The sequence below is a fragment of the Haliotis asinina genome, chromosome 10, assembly GCF_037392515.1.
Source record: "Haliotis asinina isolate JCU_RB_2024 chromosome 10, JCU_Hal_asi_v2, whole genome shotgun sequence".
Taxonomy (NCBI): domain Eukaryota; kingdom Metazoa; phylum Mollusca; class Gastropoda; order Lepetellida; family Haliotidae; genus Haliotis; species Haliotis asinina.
The window spans coordinates 37,224,503-37,239,356 of record NC_090289.1 but is presented as its reverse complement, the minus strand read 5'-3'; the positions used below and the strand labels follow the sequence as shown (position 1 = coordinate 37,239,356).

General features: G+C 40.4%; 1 protein-coding gene across 1 annotated transcript; it reads left to right on the top strand.

Annotated features, from left to right (window-relative positions):
• The first annotated feature begins 984 nt into the window (after window positions 1-984).
• Window positions 985-12,887, top strand: LOC137298487 (fibrinogen-like protein 1). Its single transcript, XM_067830775.1, has 5 exons — window positions 985-1,293; window positions 3,119-3,218; window positions 10,416-10,504; window positions 12,043-12,309; window positions 12,564-12,887. The coding sequence occupies exons 1-5, from the start codon at window positions 985-987 to the stop codon at window positions 12,885-12,887; spliced, it is 1,089 nt and encodes a 362-aa protein (XP_067686876.1).
• Window positions 12,888-14,854: the final 1,967 nt, after the last annotated feature.

Genomic DNA, 14,854 nt, shown 5'->3' with positions numbered 1-14,854 from the left:
TATATCGCTTAAACAACAACCTAACCAACCCACATGAACTCGGTGCGCCTAGTGACTGCAAGAGCTGTATACATCCAAGAGAGTTGAGATTGATAATACGCTGTGCCGCTAAGAATGACATCCAATGATCGAAGGAAAAATAAGGCGCCCCTGAGCAGCCTAGGACAGGTACCCGACGCTATTATATAAAGATTATGCCAGTCACCAGCGTTGAGTCTGAGTGAAGCAGCTGAAAAGTATTCATCTGTGGCGGCTTCCAGTTTATCAACGTGTAGATGGTTGATGGTTCAATATGAAATGTGTTGAATGCAAACGCATGTCCTGAATCTATCACACCATAAAACGATTACAGACTTTAAACAATGATTTCTATGCGTCCGAAAAAAGATGAGCCCGTACCACGCCCTATTAAACTCTTAATCGATTAATACTCGTTCTTACGGACCCGAGAAATTGACCTGGTACCACGTCCTGGCATTGCTTTTCCCAGGTAATAGAAAACAGGTACTGATCTTCTCAAAATATATAATTGTATACACAGCAATTATTACCTTTCGACCGAATTCTGCATAGTACTTTAACACGTTACAGTTTATTGCACACAATGGAATTACTGAAAACAGGTAAATTTCAAACTGTAACTGTCATGTGGGACAAGCTGGATTCCGTATATTGATAGAACTGATGTGGAGCCATGGTGCGGACCAGGCACCAAGAACCAACCAATCAGAATCGTGTATACCGATGACTAAGACGCGACAGGAATGGTGCAATGTTAAACGGCACAACTTGTACAACTATCGAACCTTTAAGGCGTTTCTGAGTTTCAATATTAGCATAATTTACAAACAACCTCGTAGGTCTCAAGAACTGAGTCGGCGTGGGTTCAGTTACGTGGAACAATTATTCTGTTCAACAAGGCAAACCTAATGTAGTCATGTCACTGTACTGGATCATTTGTATGCCCTGAACGTCTTAACCAAGATGGGATTGGAACAAATAATGGGTATCATCTTTCTGGCAGCGAGTTGGATAAAAGGAACCCTTACAATTTCGACAAGTTCGTTTGTAAAAGTTAATGCGTGTTTCGATCCGACGGGAACTTCTGCCAAGACGTTCCCTTTATCAGATCTACACAGGAGTATCAGGATATTCTGTGCATCAAAGTGTCTCCAGGATGAAGGATGTAAATCCTACACTGTCAGCCCATCCACACAGACATGCTATATCAATGACTTGTTTCTTCAGGACACCGAGTGCACGGATTCTTACCTTCATTTCAATTCTGACAAGGTAAGAGACTACACAGTAAGGGCCGGACCCGGGTATGTAACGACTGCGTGTGTGTGTAAGAGAGAGTGCGTGTGTGTGTGTGTGTGTGTGCGTGTGCGTGTGCGTGTGCGTGTGCGTAGCCAAAGTTTAGGGGTAAATGATCCTCACTGTTTCCGAGGTTGTGGTGAGGGAGTAGACAACAATATGAGAACATTGACACGCTCATTATTGGTCAGAATTGTATGGGAGTAATTCGTATTAGTGTCATGCTGTTTCATGCACTCGGCAATGACATGCAGTTTGTTTCACGATTAAAGCTGAAAAAGACTATGAAAGCCATCGACACACCATTCACAGGGCGTGTGTCACATGTTCACCATGTAGCGATCGCATCGGACATCGGAAAACGCATCAAAACTGCCAGTTAAACAAACAAGAAACCAGAACAAAAGGGTATGCCGTGACTGACAAATAAGGAAACTGGCGGTCCTTGGGTCACATGCAAAAGTAAAACACAACTTTGCAGATTCTGATACCTTTTTGTATGCACTTACCGAAACAAATCATCAAAAATGCCATTTCCATGGACAGTCGGTTTGCAATAGACGGGCACGATGAAGATCGCCCATAGCCTGGGGCGCCGTGTGTGATGTCACACCAAGATGATATACAAATAAGGTTACGTCATTTCTTCGCAACAAAGTTTGAATGTAACCTCCACTAGCAGACGGCTGACAGAGTGTTAGCACAGACCGCCAGGGATAGCACAGACTATCAGGAACCGTTTGCGAACGCAGTTGTCTTAGCCACGGGGCAGTATCTTTGTGCTGAACTGATACGAGTGGTCCGCAGACATGCCAAATTCAACCAGAGGAAGTAGAACAGGATTGTCTTCAGTGACGATTCACGAGTTACACTGCATTTTGCCGATGGTTGGGTGCGGGTGTGGCGCAGTCACCGTGGACTGACGTTTCAACATGACAACCATAGTAACGCCGGTGTTGATGTCATGGATTGACCATCCTGTTCCTAAGAACCTGATGTGTGAAATGGGCTTCACACAATGTACTGATGTGGGAATCGAACCCAGTTCTTCGGCGTGACCACTGGACTACCCTGCCACCCCAGCCCTGATGAACTGGGAAAACGAATACAAGAGCTGGCGCATAAACCACAAGCCATGAACTTAAGTAAACACTCCTTGATCAGAGGCAACAACGTCCCGTTTCACTGATGTGTTCTTGTGGGAACGTTGTGCTGTTGTCATGGGCGCTCTTGGAGGTCAGACACGTTATTGACTTCACGAAGACGTTACAGACTTCACTCTTTGTCCAAGAGGTGTGGAGCACTGATAACAACACATGGTAGTCTCGCCAGGTTTAGCATGGAACGTTCACTCTCCAAGACGTGCGTGTCCTAAGACGACCAGTACTGCCAACATGGCTACAGACCATGATTGTCAGCATGTTTAGTTTCATCTTTATATCAGTCAAAGTAAAGTTTTTTTAAATAATACGCACATTTCGGTGACACATTTGCAGAGATAGCTCATGCGTTTCTATTTGGAGACAGTGCACATTAAGATCCGGATATAGTTTTCAGTAACCCATGCTTGTCGAAAGAGGCGATAAACGGGATCCGGTGGTCAGGCAGGCGGACTTGGTTTACACATGTCATCGTATCCCAATTGTGTAGATCGATGCTTATGATGTTCATCACTGGATTATCTGGTCCAGATCGGATTATTTGCAGACCACCGTCATAGAGCTTGATGAGTGCAGCGTTAAACAACGACCAAAAACACACATAATATTTTATACTGTTGTATATTCTCCAGGTCCTGGAGGAGCCGCCATGTTTCAATGACGGCGTGTACAACACCGTTTCCAACTCTTGTCGGTGTTACAACAGCTACGTGGGAGACAGGTGTGAGCGTCTGATGCAAGGTAAATTTGATTGATATTACATACGAATTTTAAACATCGGTGTATTTCTTATGTGATTAGTGGTGTTGATAAAATAGGGTTACCCCACACATACTCTACGTTTAGAGTCCAAGCAAGCAAGCCATAGTATGAGTCAGATAGGCAGGGTAATAACAAGTAGCGTTACTTTTTAAAGTCGCATTTCGAATCTGTTATGGAGAAGAGGATCAAGGATTTTTTTAATGGGGACTTCTTTACTTCTTTTTATTTCTACGTGTCGTTGTCGATATTCACAGCTCCGTGATCACTTGCATTATGATGGTCTGTTGTCAGAACGAAGTCGTCAACCCATATAACAAATGTTCCTCTTCGGTAGTAGTAGCAGTCGTAGTAGTAGTAGTAGTAGTGAGTTGGTTTTGTTTTATGTCGCACTCAGCAATATTCCAGCTATATGGCGACGGTCTCTAAATAATCAAGTCTGGACCAGACAATCCAGTTATCAAAAGGATGAGCATCGATCTGCGCAACTGGGAACCGACCACACGTGTCAAACAATTCAGGGAGGCTGACCACACGATCCCGTCAGTCGCCTGTTACGACAAACAGTCGGCTTTTGTGGCAAGCATGGGTTGCTGAAGGCCTATTTTTCCCTGGATCTTCACGGGATCTAGTAGTAGTAGTTACCTTAAACATACCTTATGCTGCTTTAGCCTTTCATATATATTTTCATTGTATTTGGGTTCATAGACTTTGCATCAATGAGATGGATATAACGAGAAATGAGATGCATAGCTTAAAAGCAGTGAATCGTTAAGCACATGTAAATACTCCCGATAAACAGCACAACCTGAAACGGTCGTCTTGCGCTAGACTGAGACCTAGTCTCTTAATATGAATAATTTTGATAGTAACAAACAAACCCATTTAAACTAAAAAAAGTGGCCATACGTCCTGAACCTGAGGAAATCTAGACTTGCTCTGTTTAGGACTTCAGCATTGCAGAGAGTGCTAGGCAGTAGGGAAATAATGTGTGACTGTGAGACAGACTGGTCTCACGCCTATGGATATACCTTTAGCCTATTTATGAAAAAAACCCAGAACGTGGATTGAGGTGATAACAGGTGTCGACAATGTCATGGACTTGCGTCTCTACACCGAAATCGTCATGTCAAGTCGCATGTTGACGTGTGAAGAATCTCCAAATTTAATGGAAATATTTACATTATGACATTTAAATGATGCCATGAACTAATGATGCGTTAAGGATTTAATGTATCACTAGAGTTTAATCTTGCCAATGAAGCAATGATACAACTGGATCCTGCAGAACCGTGTCGTGCACACGGCCCATTCGTTGCGAAATGGTGTTATTCAGGGGCGAGCCGAATTTTTCTTGGAGGTTACGGAAAGGGACGAGTGGTGACCAATGTATGATCTATGGTTCTTACACATCCATGGGTGGGAAAACCCATGTGAGAAACCTGGTAATCAACATATGTGTGAGATCGATTTCTAATCCCGTGATCGGAACTCCAGATGCTACGGTCAGATTATGACGGACTACTTTCCTGATTTAAATTCATGGGTAAGTTACTCGTGTTTTAATCGAACAGAAACCCGTGACATGAGTCAAGAATCGTCTTGCAAAAACACATGACACGATAACGTCAGTGCCCGTCTATTGGGAGATCGATTTGCGTCGTGGTTTCTTTGATGAAGATGGCATTTTTCACTGATAAACATGATGATTGTTTTCGATAAAGAACCACTTCCAGTTCAGAGCTACTATGTGATTCCCATTTGAACATATTCACTCGTGACAATCAGAACTAAAACACACTCGTTGAAATGATGTACAACATGGGAGATTAACAAGAGTGCAAATGGCGACACACGTCATTTCTGTTCAATCGAACATGTACAGGAATGGTTGATTTACACATTTTATTTCACAAGATATTCCTCCAACGCATGATAATTCTAAGATCGTGTCTTAATAACATACATGACGTCATCAACTCGCACTGCATACTGACAATCACTGTGCGAAAAAGTCACTGGACCGCTAGCACGTATTTAGTAAGAATCCAGTAACTCTCCACAGTCACTGACCGGACCGACTAGTGAAGAGTCATGGGGACTTTTTCCAAATACATAATCTGTATATCACTCTCTTTAACCTACGATACACTTTTAAATCATGCGAGATTATGGTATGATAAAATGTTCGTCTTATTAACAGTTTAATGAACACCGTTTGATGCCGACAATATGGTTTTCTCATCTATTTTTGTTGTCTTGCTTTGTGTACACATTCAGATTTCGGGGTAATCAATTATTTTGTGGGCTAGTAAGTAAGACGTAGCTAGCCCAAATGGCTAGCAAGATTTGGAAACTATTTCGCACCCTGATAACAACACCGTAAATTCCGTAAAAATTCCAAGTGGCAGTTTCTTGCTCGGAAAAACGAGAATACTTAGGCGAAGAAGAGTTGTTCCCCGCCGATAATGAACGTAATCTCAACCTTTTCACACTCGAGCACTGTCGGGTTTTACCGAATTACACTCACTTGTATAGTAGTTTTTGTCTTTTTTAGAACGTTGAACGTAAACTGGTACACATGTACAGATTCCCAAAGTGCACACACACACACACACACACACACACACACACACACACACACACACACACACACACACACACACACACACACACACACACACACACACACACACACACACACACACACACACATATATATATATATAATTTTCTGTGATCCAATGTATTAATCATTATCACTGTTGCCGTGATGACGCGAAGATATGGCAGAAACATTTTTTGCGGAGGGTCACTTTGGAGATGAGTGGTAATTAGGAAACCAAGTGACGTCATAAATATGAAATTTAGACCTATTCGACCATAAAATGGTGCATAAGGAAAATATTACTGTACTCGTAACTGTCAGATACCATATATCTTACAACGAGTTGACACGAGTACCGTAGTCGCCGTGTAAGTTTCACACTAGATTCGTGTTGATTCGTGTTTCTATCGTTGGGCCTGATTCTCATATTTTGTTCCGAATGCGGTTAAAGATTTCGAATTAATACTATAGTCAAATCGGCATTATTCAGCCATAAGTATTGATAACAGACATCTGGAATTTTGATGAATGTGACATTAAACAAACAAACAATATACCAGTGTAGAGCCCTTGACAATAGAACAGCGTCACCCCACAAAACGTACGTACTTTTTAAAGTAGGGGGGAGTCATGATCCTAATAGCTCTAAGATCGATTTCAGGACCGGATCAATAAACAATTATTCTTCTCAAGGGTAATACTACAACCATTAATATCACCCGAGGATGAAAGGAGTCACGGGGTACATCGGAAAGACATCCGGTATATATGTTGTTGGTAAGATAAAAATACACAAAACAAAACTCTTTGGCTAGTAGTAATAATGTTTAATTAAAGCTACAGTGTTTGCTTGCCTTTTGTTTTCGTTGTTCATGTTCGATAATGGCGATACCTTGTTTTGCTTTATCAATCTCGATAGTGTTTCTGCTGTGTCCTTTGTGTGAAGTGTATTGTACTGAAACGGTGTTCCGTGCAATTATCTCTGAGCATCGTTACTTATGTGAATGACAAAGTCGTTGATATCAAGAGCATGTTCACAATTCCGTTTGTTTTAATGTGGTGTAATAGACTGTCGGGAGTTTAAGTAAGGTGAAGTACTCTTCTTTTTCCTTTTCAACAACGCATGTTGTTAAATAAGTAGCATTGAACAATATTTGACCTCTATCGCGCCGCAGTATTGTATTGGGACGATTAATTAATTATTGATTACATAAACCTCTTATAGGACATGCACTCAGGATCCCTCCAGTTTTCAAGCTTTCTGGAACCGTGATTTTGAAAACCCTTGTGAACCATTAATTGTTGTGTGTATTACGGAACGTCATATTATGTTTGCCGTTAGCTAACTATGTCCATCTTTCGTAACTAGATTATATTGACGATATGACCAAAAACTGATAAATTCTCAAATGATTCTAGAATATGTTGTCAGGATGTTAATTATACCAACGCATTTTTTGTAAACTCAGTCATATCCTTTTCTCGATGTGTTTGCATTTAAATGTATTTGTTATTTGACAACGCGAGAATAAAAATGGATATTCACAAGAAGGTCACCATTGGTAACGTTCCATCAGGCAGTTGACATTGTGCATTTTGGACAAGTCTTCCCTGTATCGAAACAGTTGAGTTTTACGTCACATCGGCGTTATTCCAGCTATATATTGACGAGATCAAGTCTGAATACATACACGTTTAAGTACAAAGTACAAATGAAAACATACATATTCATGTATTACATTATTAAAAACAGAAAATGTCATAGCACCAAATTCAAAAGCAGGCAATTTGTTATTCACATTATATTCGTAGCCACAATTTATGGTACAGGTAAACGTCCCTAAGTATTTAAAACGGATATACCCGCTCACATGTGAAAACAGGTCTTCAGATTTAACGCAGTCGCAAAATCCCATGCAGTCAAGTAGTATATGCCTGATGATGAACATTCCACCGCAAGAGACACACATATAGGAGGTCCATCTACATCCCGTTTCAGCTGATAGTCATGTGTACACCGACTGTGGCCAAAACGGCAAGAACTCCATCACGTCATGGCTGACAACGGCGAAGAAGATATTTTATGGGGTGTTCTGAGACAGTTTTACCATTATCCTTTTTAATCGTCACTAAGTCGTGATGAATCCTAGAAGCGAACGTCCGTATCTTTCTTCAAGGTCGCCTTCACCGAAGGTTATCTTTCATGGCGCCACGCTAATTTCTTCGTGAATTTCATGTTTATCTCGTCATGAAAATGTTTAATGTGTCTATGTATGTTGGAGCGACCTTCATATGAATTCTTTCGAGCTTGTTCACAACCCAGTTTATGGATTTGGTCTTCAGTAATCCATGCTTGTACGAGGCGACGAACGGGATCGGGTGGTCAGGTTGGCTGACTTGGTTGACAAAAGTGCCGCGAAAACGTTAACTCACTCACTCACTCCTACAGTGCAGGGTTCTAGTGGAAGGTGGGACCACTTGGAGAGCAGTCATTAATTTTCTTGTAGGCTCATCCCGTAGCAACGCCACACTTTACGAGCCTTCAAAACAAATATTTGATCTCGGTTTCCATGCTTTTCCTCTTCTCCACTTCTGGAGTTCGTTGAAATGTGTATAACGAACTATAACAAATGATTCTTAAGTCCTAAAAATACAATAAAAATATGATCAGGTGCCCTGGTAGATAATCAATAATAATATACTAATCACACGTATATACACAAATCGTATAAATAATTTAGCGTGGACGTAAACATTGATCTACGGAAATCTAATAAGTACCTTTTTTTCCGAATTGCAATTAATGTGTTTTTTCACGAATGGTCGATAGCCGTACAATCATTATCTTATTAATAGAAATACTTATCTCTTCGCTTCTCTTCCGTATCAATACAGAAACTACTTAATGAATAGGAAGCAAAGCTTGTGTATATCCTACAGCAAAAAAAGAAACTTTTACATTAATTTGTATTCTAATATCTGATAGCAACACAGGGCACTGGGATAGCCCAGTGGTTAAAACGTTCAGTCGTCACGTCAATGAACCGTGTTCCATTCCCCACGTGGGCCTAATGTGTGCAACCTGTTTCCCGTGTCTCCCTCATAGTATTGCAGGAATAGTGCTGGAGGCGGCGTAAAAAACATTTTCATTCACACTCTGATAGCAATACTACACAAGTAAGGGCATATTCGATTATGCTAAACCAGTTTTGGTTTCTGGAAAACCATTCACTCGAATGTGTCGAAACCTGAAACCGGGTTCTGAAACTTCGAGGCAGGTTTCACAGTTTCGGTTTCTCGTTCTCTCACAACATACATGGTGGAAACACATCTTGTAAGATCACTGAATGGAATCCCTTTCTGTGAACGTAGTCTTCTAGATGATATAGCCATATGACCTCCATCAATACATCCAATAACACCTTTCCTTTCTTAGCTTCAAACTCCTGTATAACTTTAAGCGCATAATCGCCTGAAAGCTACACATGAAATTTGGGTCTGTAATTTTCAAAGAGCTTTTCGGTACACCATGAAACATTTTTTGAAACCATGGATACCAAACACTTTGGCAATGTGCACAATGCTGTCAGAGGTACAGATAATATATTTGAAACCGGGTGGTGAGGCCATCCACTCGTTTATAAAACTGGAAACTAGTTTCACTGTGGAATCATGTATCCGAAAATAAACACTCATTTACGACATGAGAAACCAGTTTCAGAAGCCGAAACCAGTTTCGCAATAATCAAACAGGCATTAAGAACCAATCTATATTACTGTACGTTAGGCATTTGAACCACGGGACAAAGAATTATGGCTTTCTTTGTTGACATCACATAAAACTGCTTGTGATCATGGTACGGCGTCTTCAAAGATCCACTAAGTATATAACAGTGACCATTCTTCAATTTCATACCTGTATTTGAACTCAAGGTCCGTGGTGTCTGTATGCATTTTTCAGAGAAATACGAATCCAGCGCTGTATGAATGTCTTAAATCCCGACAAAGGGAAAGACGTTTTAAGGAGGAGGTTATTGCACAGTTATAAATAAAATATGATAAAATCATAAAGATGCTATTCATCCTAGATGATAACTATGGAGAGATCTATAAATATTACATACTAGCGATGGATGCATGAGTTAGTCTAGCAACCGCGAGCATAATTGTTTAACGCTAGGGGACTTGGTTGACACATGTCATTGTATCCAAATTACGTAGATCGATGCACTTGCTATCGATTACTGGATTGTCTGGTCCAGACTCGAATATTTACAGACCGCCGCCATATAGCTGGAATATTGCTGGGTGCGGCGTTAAACAACAAATAATTCACTTGGGGTGGGGGGATATACGCAGTGCAACTTTGTAACGTAGCTTGTAACTTTTCTTTGCAATGGAAATATATGTCCATTCTATGTGATCTCTCATTTACAGCTGTGCTCACAGTTCAAATGCTGTAGAGCGATCCTATATGGTTATATGAACAGTGTTTTCAGAACGTCCAACCGCCGATGAATACCGTGTTGTTTTTACCCAGCCGTGTATAGGACAAATGTTGTTTGTTTCAGACTGTAATGATGGCTTCATCTCTGGACACTACAACAACATGAAAGACGTATTTACCATCCACCCGACTGCATCTACGTACCCGTTTCAGGCGAGTATTTACTGAGACAGACAGTGGAATAGGTCACTTGGTGGTGAGTGGGTGAGTGAGTGAGTGAGTGAGTGGTCTGGGTTGGAGGCAGATGGGTGAGTAAGTGATTAGTTTGTGGAAGGGTTGTCATTTGGTCGATACAGATGGTGAGTGAGTATGGTTTTACGCCGTTGTTTAGCAATATTCCAGCAATATCACGGAAGGGGCACCACAGGTTTCACATTGTACCCATGTAGGGATTAGAACCTGGATCTTGCGAACGTGCGAACGCTTTAACCACTAGGCTACCCCACCACACTGGTCGATAGAAGGAGTTTTGACATGATCATTTTACCGGATCAGCATAAAACCACACAGTTGTTTAAACAGCCATCAGTAATACACGTCCTGAAGAACCAGAAAGATCTGAAACAACGATAGAAAGAATATAGTTTTTTTTCAGAAACAGGATGCGATCGGTAACATGACTCAGTATCTGTAATCGTATATCGTCTTGCAGATGTCAGTCCCTGACTGTTTGGTCCACAATCGATTATTTATCACGGTAACTCACGGGTCGCTGTTTTGTGGTTTGTGTCTGTTTCCGAAACACCCGTGAAGATCCTGGTCAGAATAACTGAACAGGTCTTTAGCAACCCATGCTTGTCATAAGGGATGACGCACTGACTCATCGTATCCCAGTTTCTTAGATCGATGTAACAATTACTTACAGGCCTCCTTTTTTATCCTTAAACACGTCTTCCGCTAATGACTAAAAAGGAATAACATCAGTCGGAAAATGGTGCTTCACACATTTACGAAACAAAAGATCACCATCAGCGTTTAAATCCGATTTTCCACCGAAACACCAATCTTCACTCCCAGCCAGGTGCATATGAAACGTTTCGTGTAAGGGGCTTAGCATGATTAATACGGTCAATATGTTTTTATGGATCACAAACAACATCGACCGAGTACGAAGGCTGATATCGGGTAAAACATAAAATTGGTATTTGCTTCGTGCAATGTCTACAAATGGTTTACAATATACTATAGAGACAAAAGCAGGTTCAGATTATCAAACGACGATTTCCTTGACTAAAGTAAGGATTTTCCAACAAATGGAAATTACTCATTAGCAGGATTGTAGAATATTCTGAATGAATATTGTGCTTAACAAAAGAGAATATGAATTCCTAACGAAAGATTTACTCGTGCTAAATGTCCGTGTTTAAATACCACAATGATTACAATACACTGTTTTTTTCATTTCTTTGGTGTTTAACAAGTCTATATATAACTATATAACGGGGCTGTAAATATTCGAGTCAGGACCAGGCCATCCAGAGATCAACATCATGAGCATCAACCAACGCATTTGGGAACCTATAACATGTGTCAACCAAGTCAGCGAGCCTGACAACCTGATCCCCTTAGTTGCCTTAGTAGTGACAAGTGGTGAAGGCCCATTCTTAATCGTATTTTCACGGGTGATCAGTGAATCTTTAGTAATATCTGACCGTACTGAGACTGGTATATTTTCCAGTAATATGTTTCAGGTTTATTGTGAAATGGAGTGGGGAGGCGAGCTGTTCTTCCTCCGACGAGCAGTCAACGCTCCCTACGTCAACTTCAGCCGAGGTTGGGAGGACTACAGAGACGGGTTCGGTGAATTGTCAGCCAATAGCAACTTCTGGCTAGGCAATGAAAAGGTTCATCTCATCACTATAAGCAGAGACCATTTACTTGGCATCGAAGGCATTATGGCTGAACCCCCAGAAATAAACCAGTGGAACTACAGGCAACACTTCTATCACATGTTTAAGGTGAATTAGAGACACACATAACCACAAAACTGACGCACAAAAGAAAGTCCTCACCTGGCTTGCGGTTATTGTAATAAGTAAATGTTTTTTTATGAAAACAGTGTTTTTGACAGTATGAAAAGATATTGGGAAATCAGCGTAAACTAAACTCACTCACTCACATACTAAAAGCGTCCTTAAACAAAGGTCAATCTTCTTGTAGATTACGGAGAAGGGCGAGTGATAAGTGGTGACTATTGCACGCATTGTTGCAGGTATCTCACGAAAGGGATGGGTATCGCTTCTCCGTGTCCTACCACTATCCGAAGGCGGGTGACCACATTCTCGATGACTGCATGTCAGATCTGGAGGGGATGCCATTTTCCACCATAGACAACGACACTTCCGCCGGAGGTTGCACAGGCGCATACATGTCTGGGTGGTGGTTTAAGAATTGCTCGTTGTGTAACCCGACAGGGGAAATACAACCTGTTTCCGAGACTGCTATGTCAGTAGATCCAATATACATGACATGGCCAGTACCAACAAACATGCCGGCGAGGTACCTACGTATGTTTTTGAAATATAAAGTTGGATAACAATTTTCTCTTGCTTCTTTTCAGTTATTTAATTCATTGAAACTGGAATGAAATATTTATATTTCGACAAAGTCTATTTAACATATTTGCCCATTGCTTTGTTCAGTTGTCTACGAGCATGTGACAGACCTTCAGAGAAGCTCGCAGTTTCAGATGTTTTTTTTTCCAACTGTGAAGACATCTTGCTGAAGCTGAAACGGTTCGTTTGAAAAGCCACGTTTCTTCTTCGTTAGAATACAAAAGATTTTTAATTAACTCTCCATGTAAATAGCCTTGTAAATATTTAAGTGATAAAGTATAAACCTGCAGTGCCCAATTAAAAAAATCAATCAATCCTTGCAGGAGACTGTTTTGAATAATAAATAAAAAGACATTGATTGTCGGAAAGAATAAACTATTACTTTTAATGTATTCGTTTACCTTAATATTTGTATTGACAGCAATGGACGCACAATGCACGGTTCCACCTTTGAAGGTTTCTGTGGGTTAATAATAACGAGAATATTTCAATATCTAAAGCTTAGGACATCATGGGTTTGAAATAGTGACAATTCTGAATGAAGATATTTTTTTTATACAAATATGTGTAAATATTTCACGACGGCTCTTGTCTGGAGTAATGTTTGGTAAATCACAAATATCCGTTATTGGAGCAGACCTTGTACTTTATATTGAACATGGACCAGAGATAGACCTCTAGTCCTTTTGGATTTGTTGGTTCGCAGATGGTAAATTTAATGCCGTAGCTATCTGCTACGTGTTATTACTGTATATAATGTAAAATAAACACGGATACGTGATATACACATTACATTGACCAATGGATAGTAGAATTCATGTGCATGGGAAAGGTCAGTGATATCGTTGGCGTTGAGGAGGTGGAGTAAGTACCAGGGTTTTCCGAAAGCAAGCCCAGGGCTTCTATACGGAAAATAGGGTTTTGGACAAGTGAAATTTGACCACAGATATGAACCCGGGCTTATATTCGGGAACATGGGCTTGTATTCGGATTTTTTAAAGTGACAATCATAGGGAATATAAAAATTCATAAGGCAGTCTTTTTAATATTACTTTCTTGAATATTGCAATGACTATCCAATGACACGGAACGCATGCAAACTCTAATATACTAGTATATAACCCTTGTAAACTTTGAAATGTTTGAAACTTGGTCGTGAGAACCATGGGAATAAGCCCGTCTTTAGCAATAATCAAAGTCCATCACGGCAAAGGATATCTTTAACATGCTTTACTCATTGAACCCATGTGGGGAATCGAACCGGGATCTTCGGCTTGACGAGAGACTACTTTAAGTACTCGACTACCACATAAGAGAAGGGGTCTTTCATGTATTTGTTTCACATTCAATCAAATTTTCTCAAGGTATAAGACGCACTGCCTCTCGCATCCTAATGCTGTAAAGGTCTTTTTCAAATATACTTTGTAATATGCTGTTAGTTATTTACTTCCAAACCATTAGCTATTCTATGAAGATCGAAATGTGTCTCATGGAGATAGTCTTAACGCTGTTATCTTGTTTGAAAATGTATGGATTTGCAAGTGTAAGGCGACTGATGTATATCGTAAGCAATAAACGCGAATTAAGTGACAATTTGTTTTGTTTTTACAACCTCTAAGCTGTTTGGATAACAACTTCTTTTATTTTGTGAGTGTGATGTTAATGAAAGCGAGATGAAATATAAGAAGTTGCCATCCATACTCTTGTCAATAGTGTAGTCCCAACTTCTTAAAGTGACACCCACAGAAACCACCCGTTCATTCATATGTCCCAACAATGCTGAAACAGAAGTTGTCTCCCGTAATCAGCATCCTTCATTATATTACGAAGATGTTTTTGAGAAACTAAATCCTTGAAGTTATGACGTTAACATTTGATCACTAGTATGTTGTTGACACACAAAGAAAGAAGTTTAATAGGGGAAACTATTTACATAAAGTAAATTTAC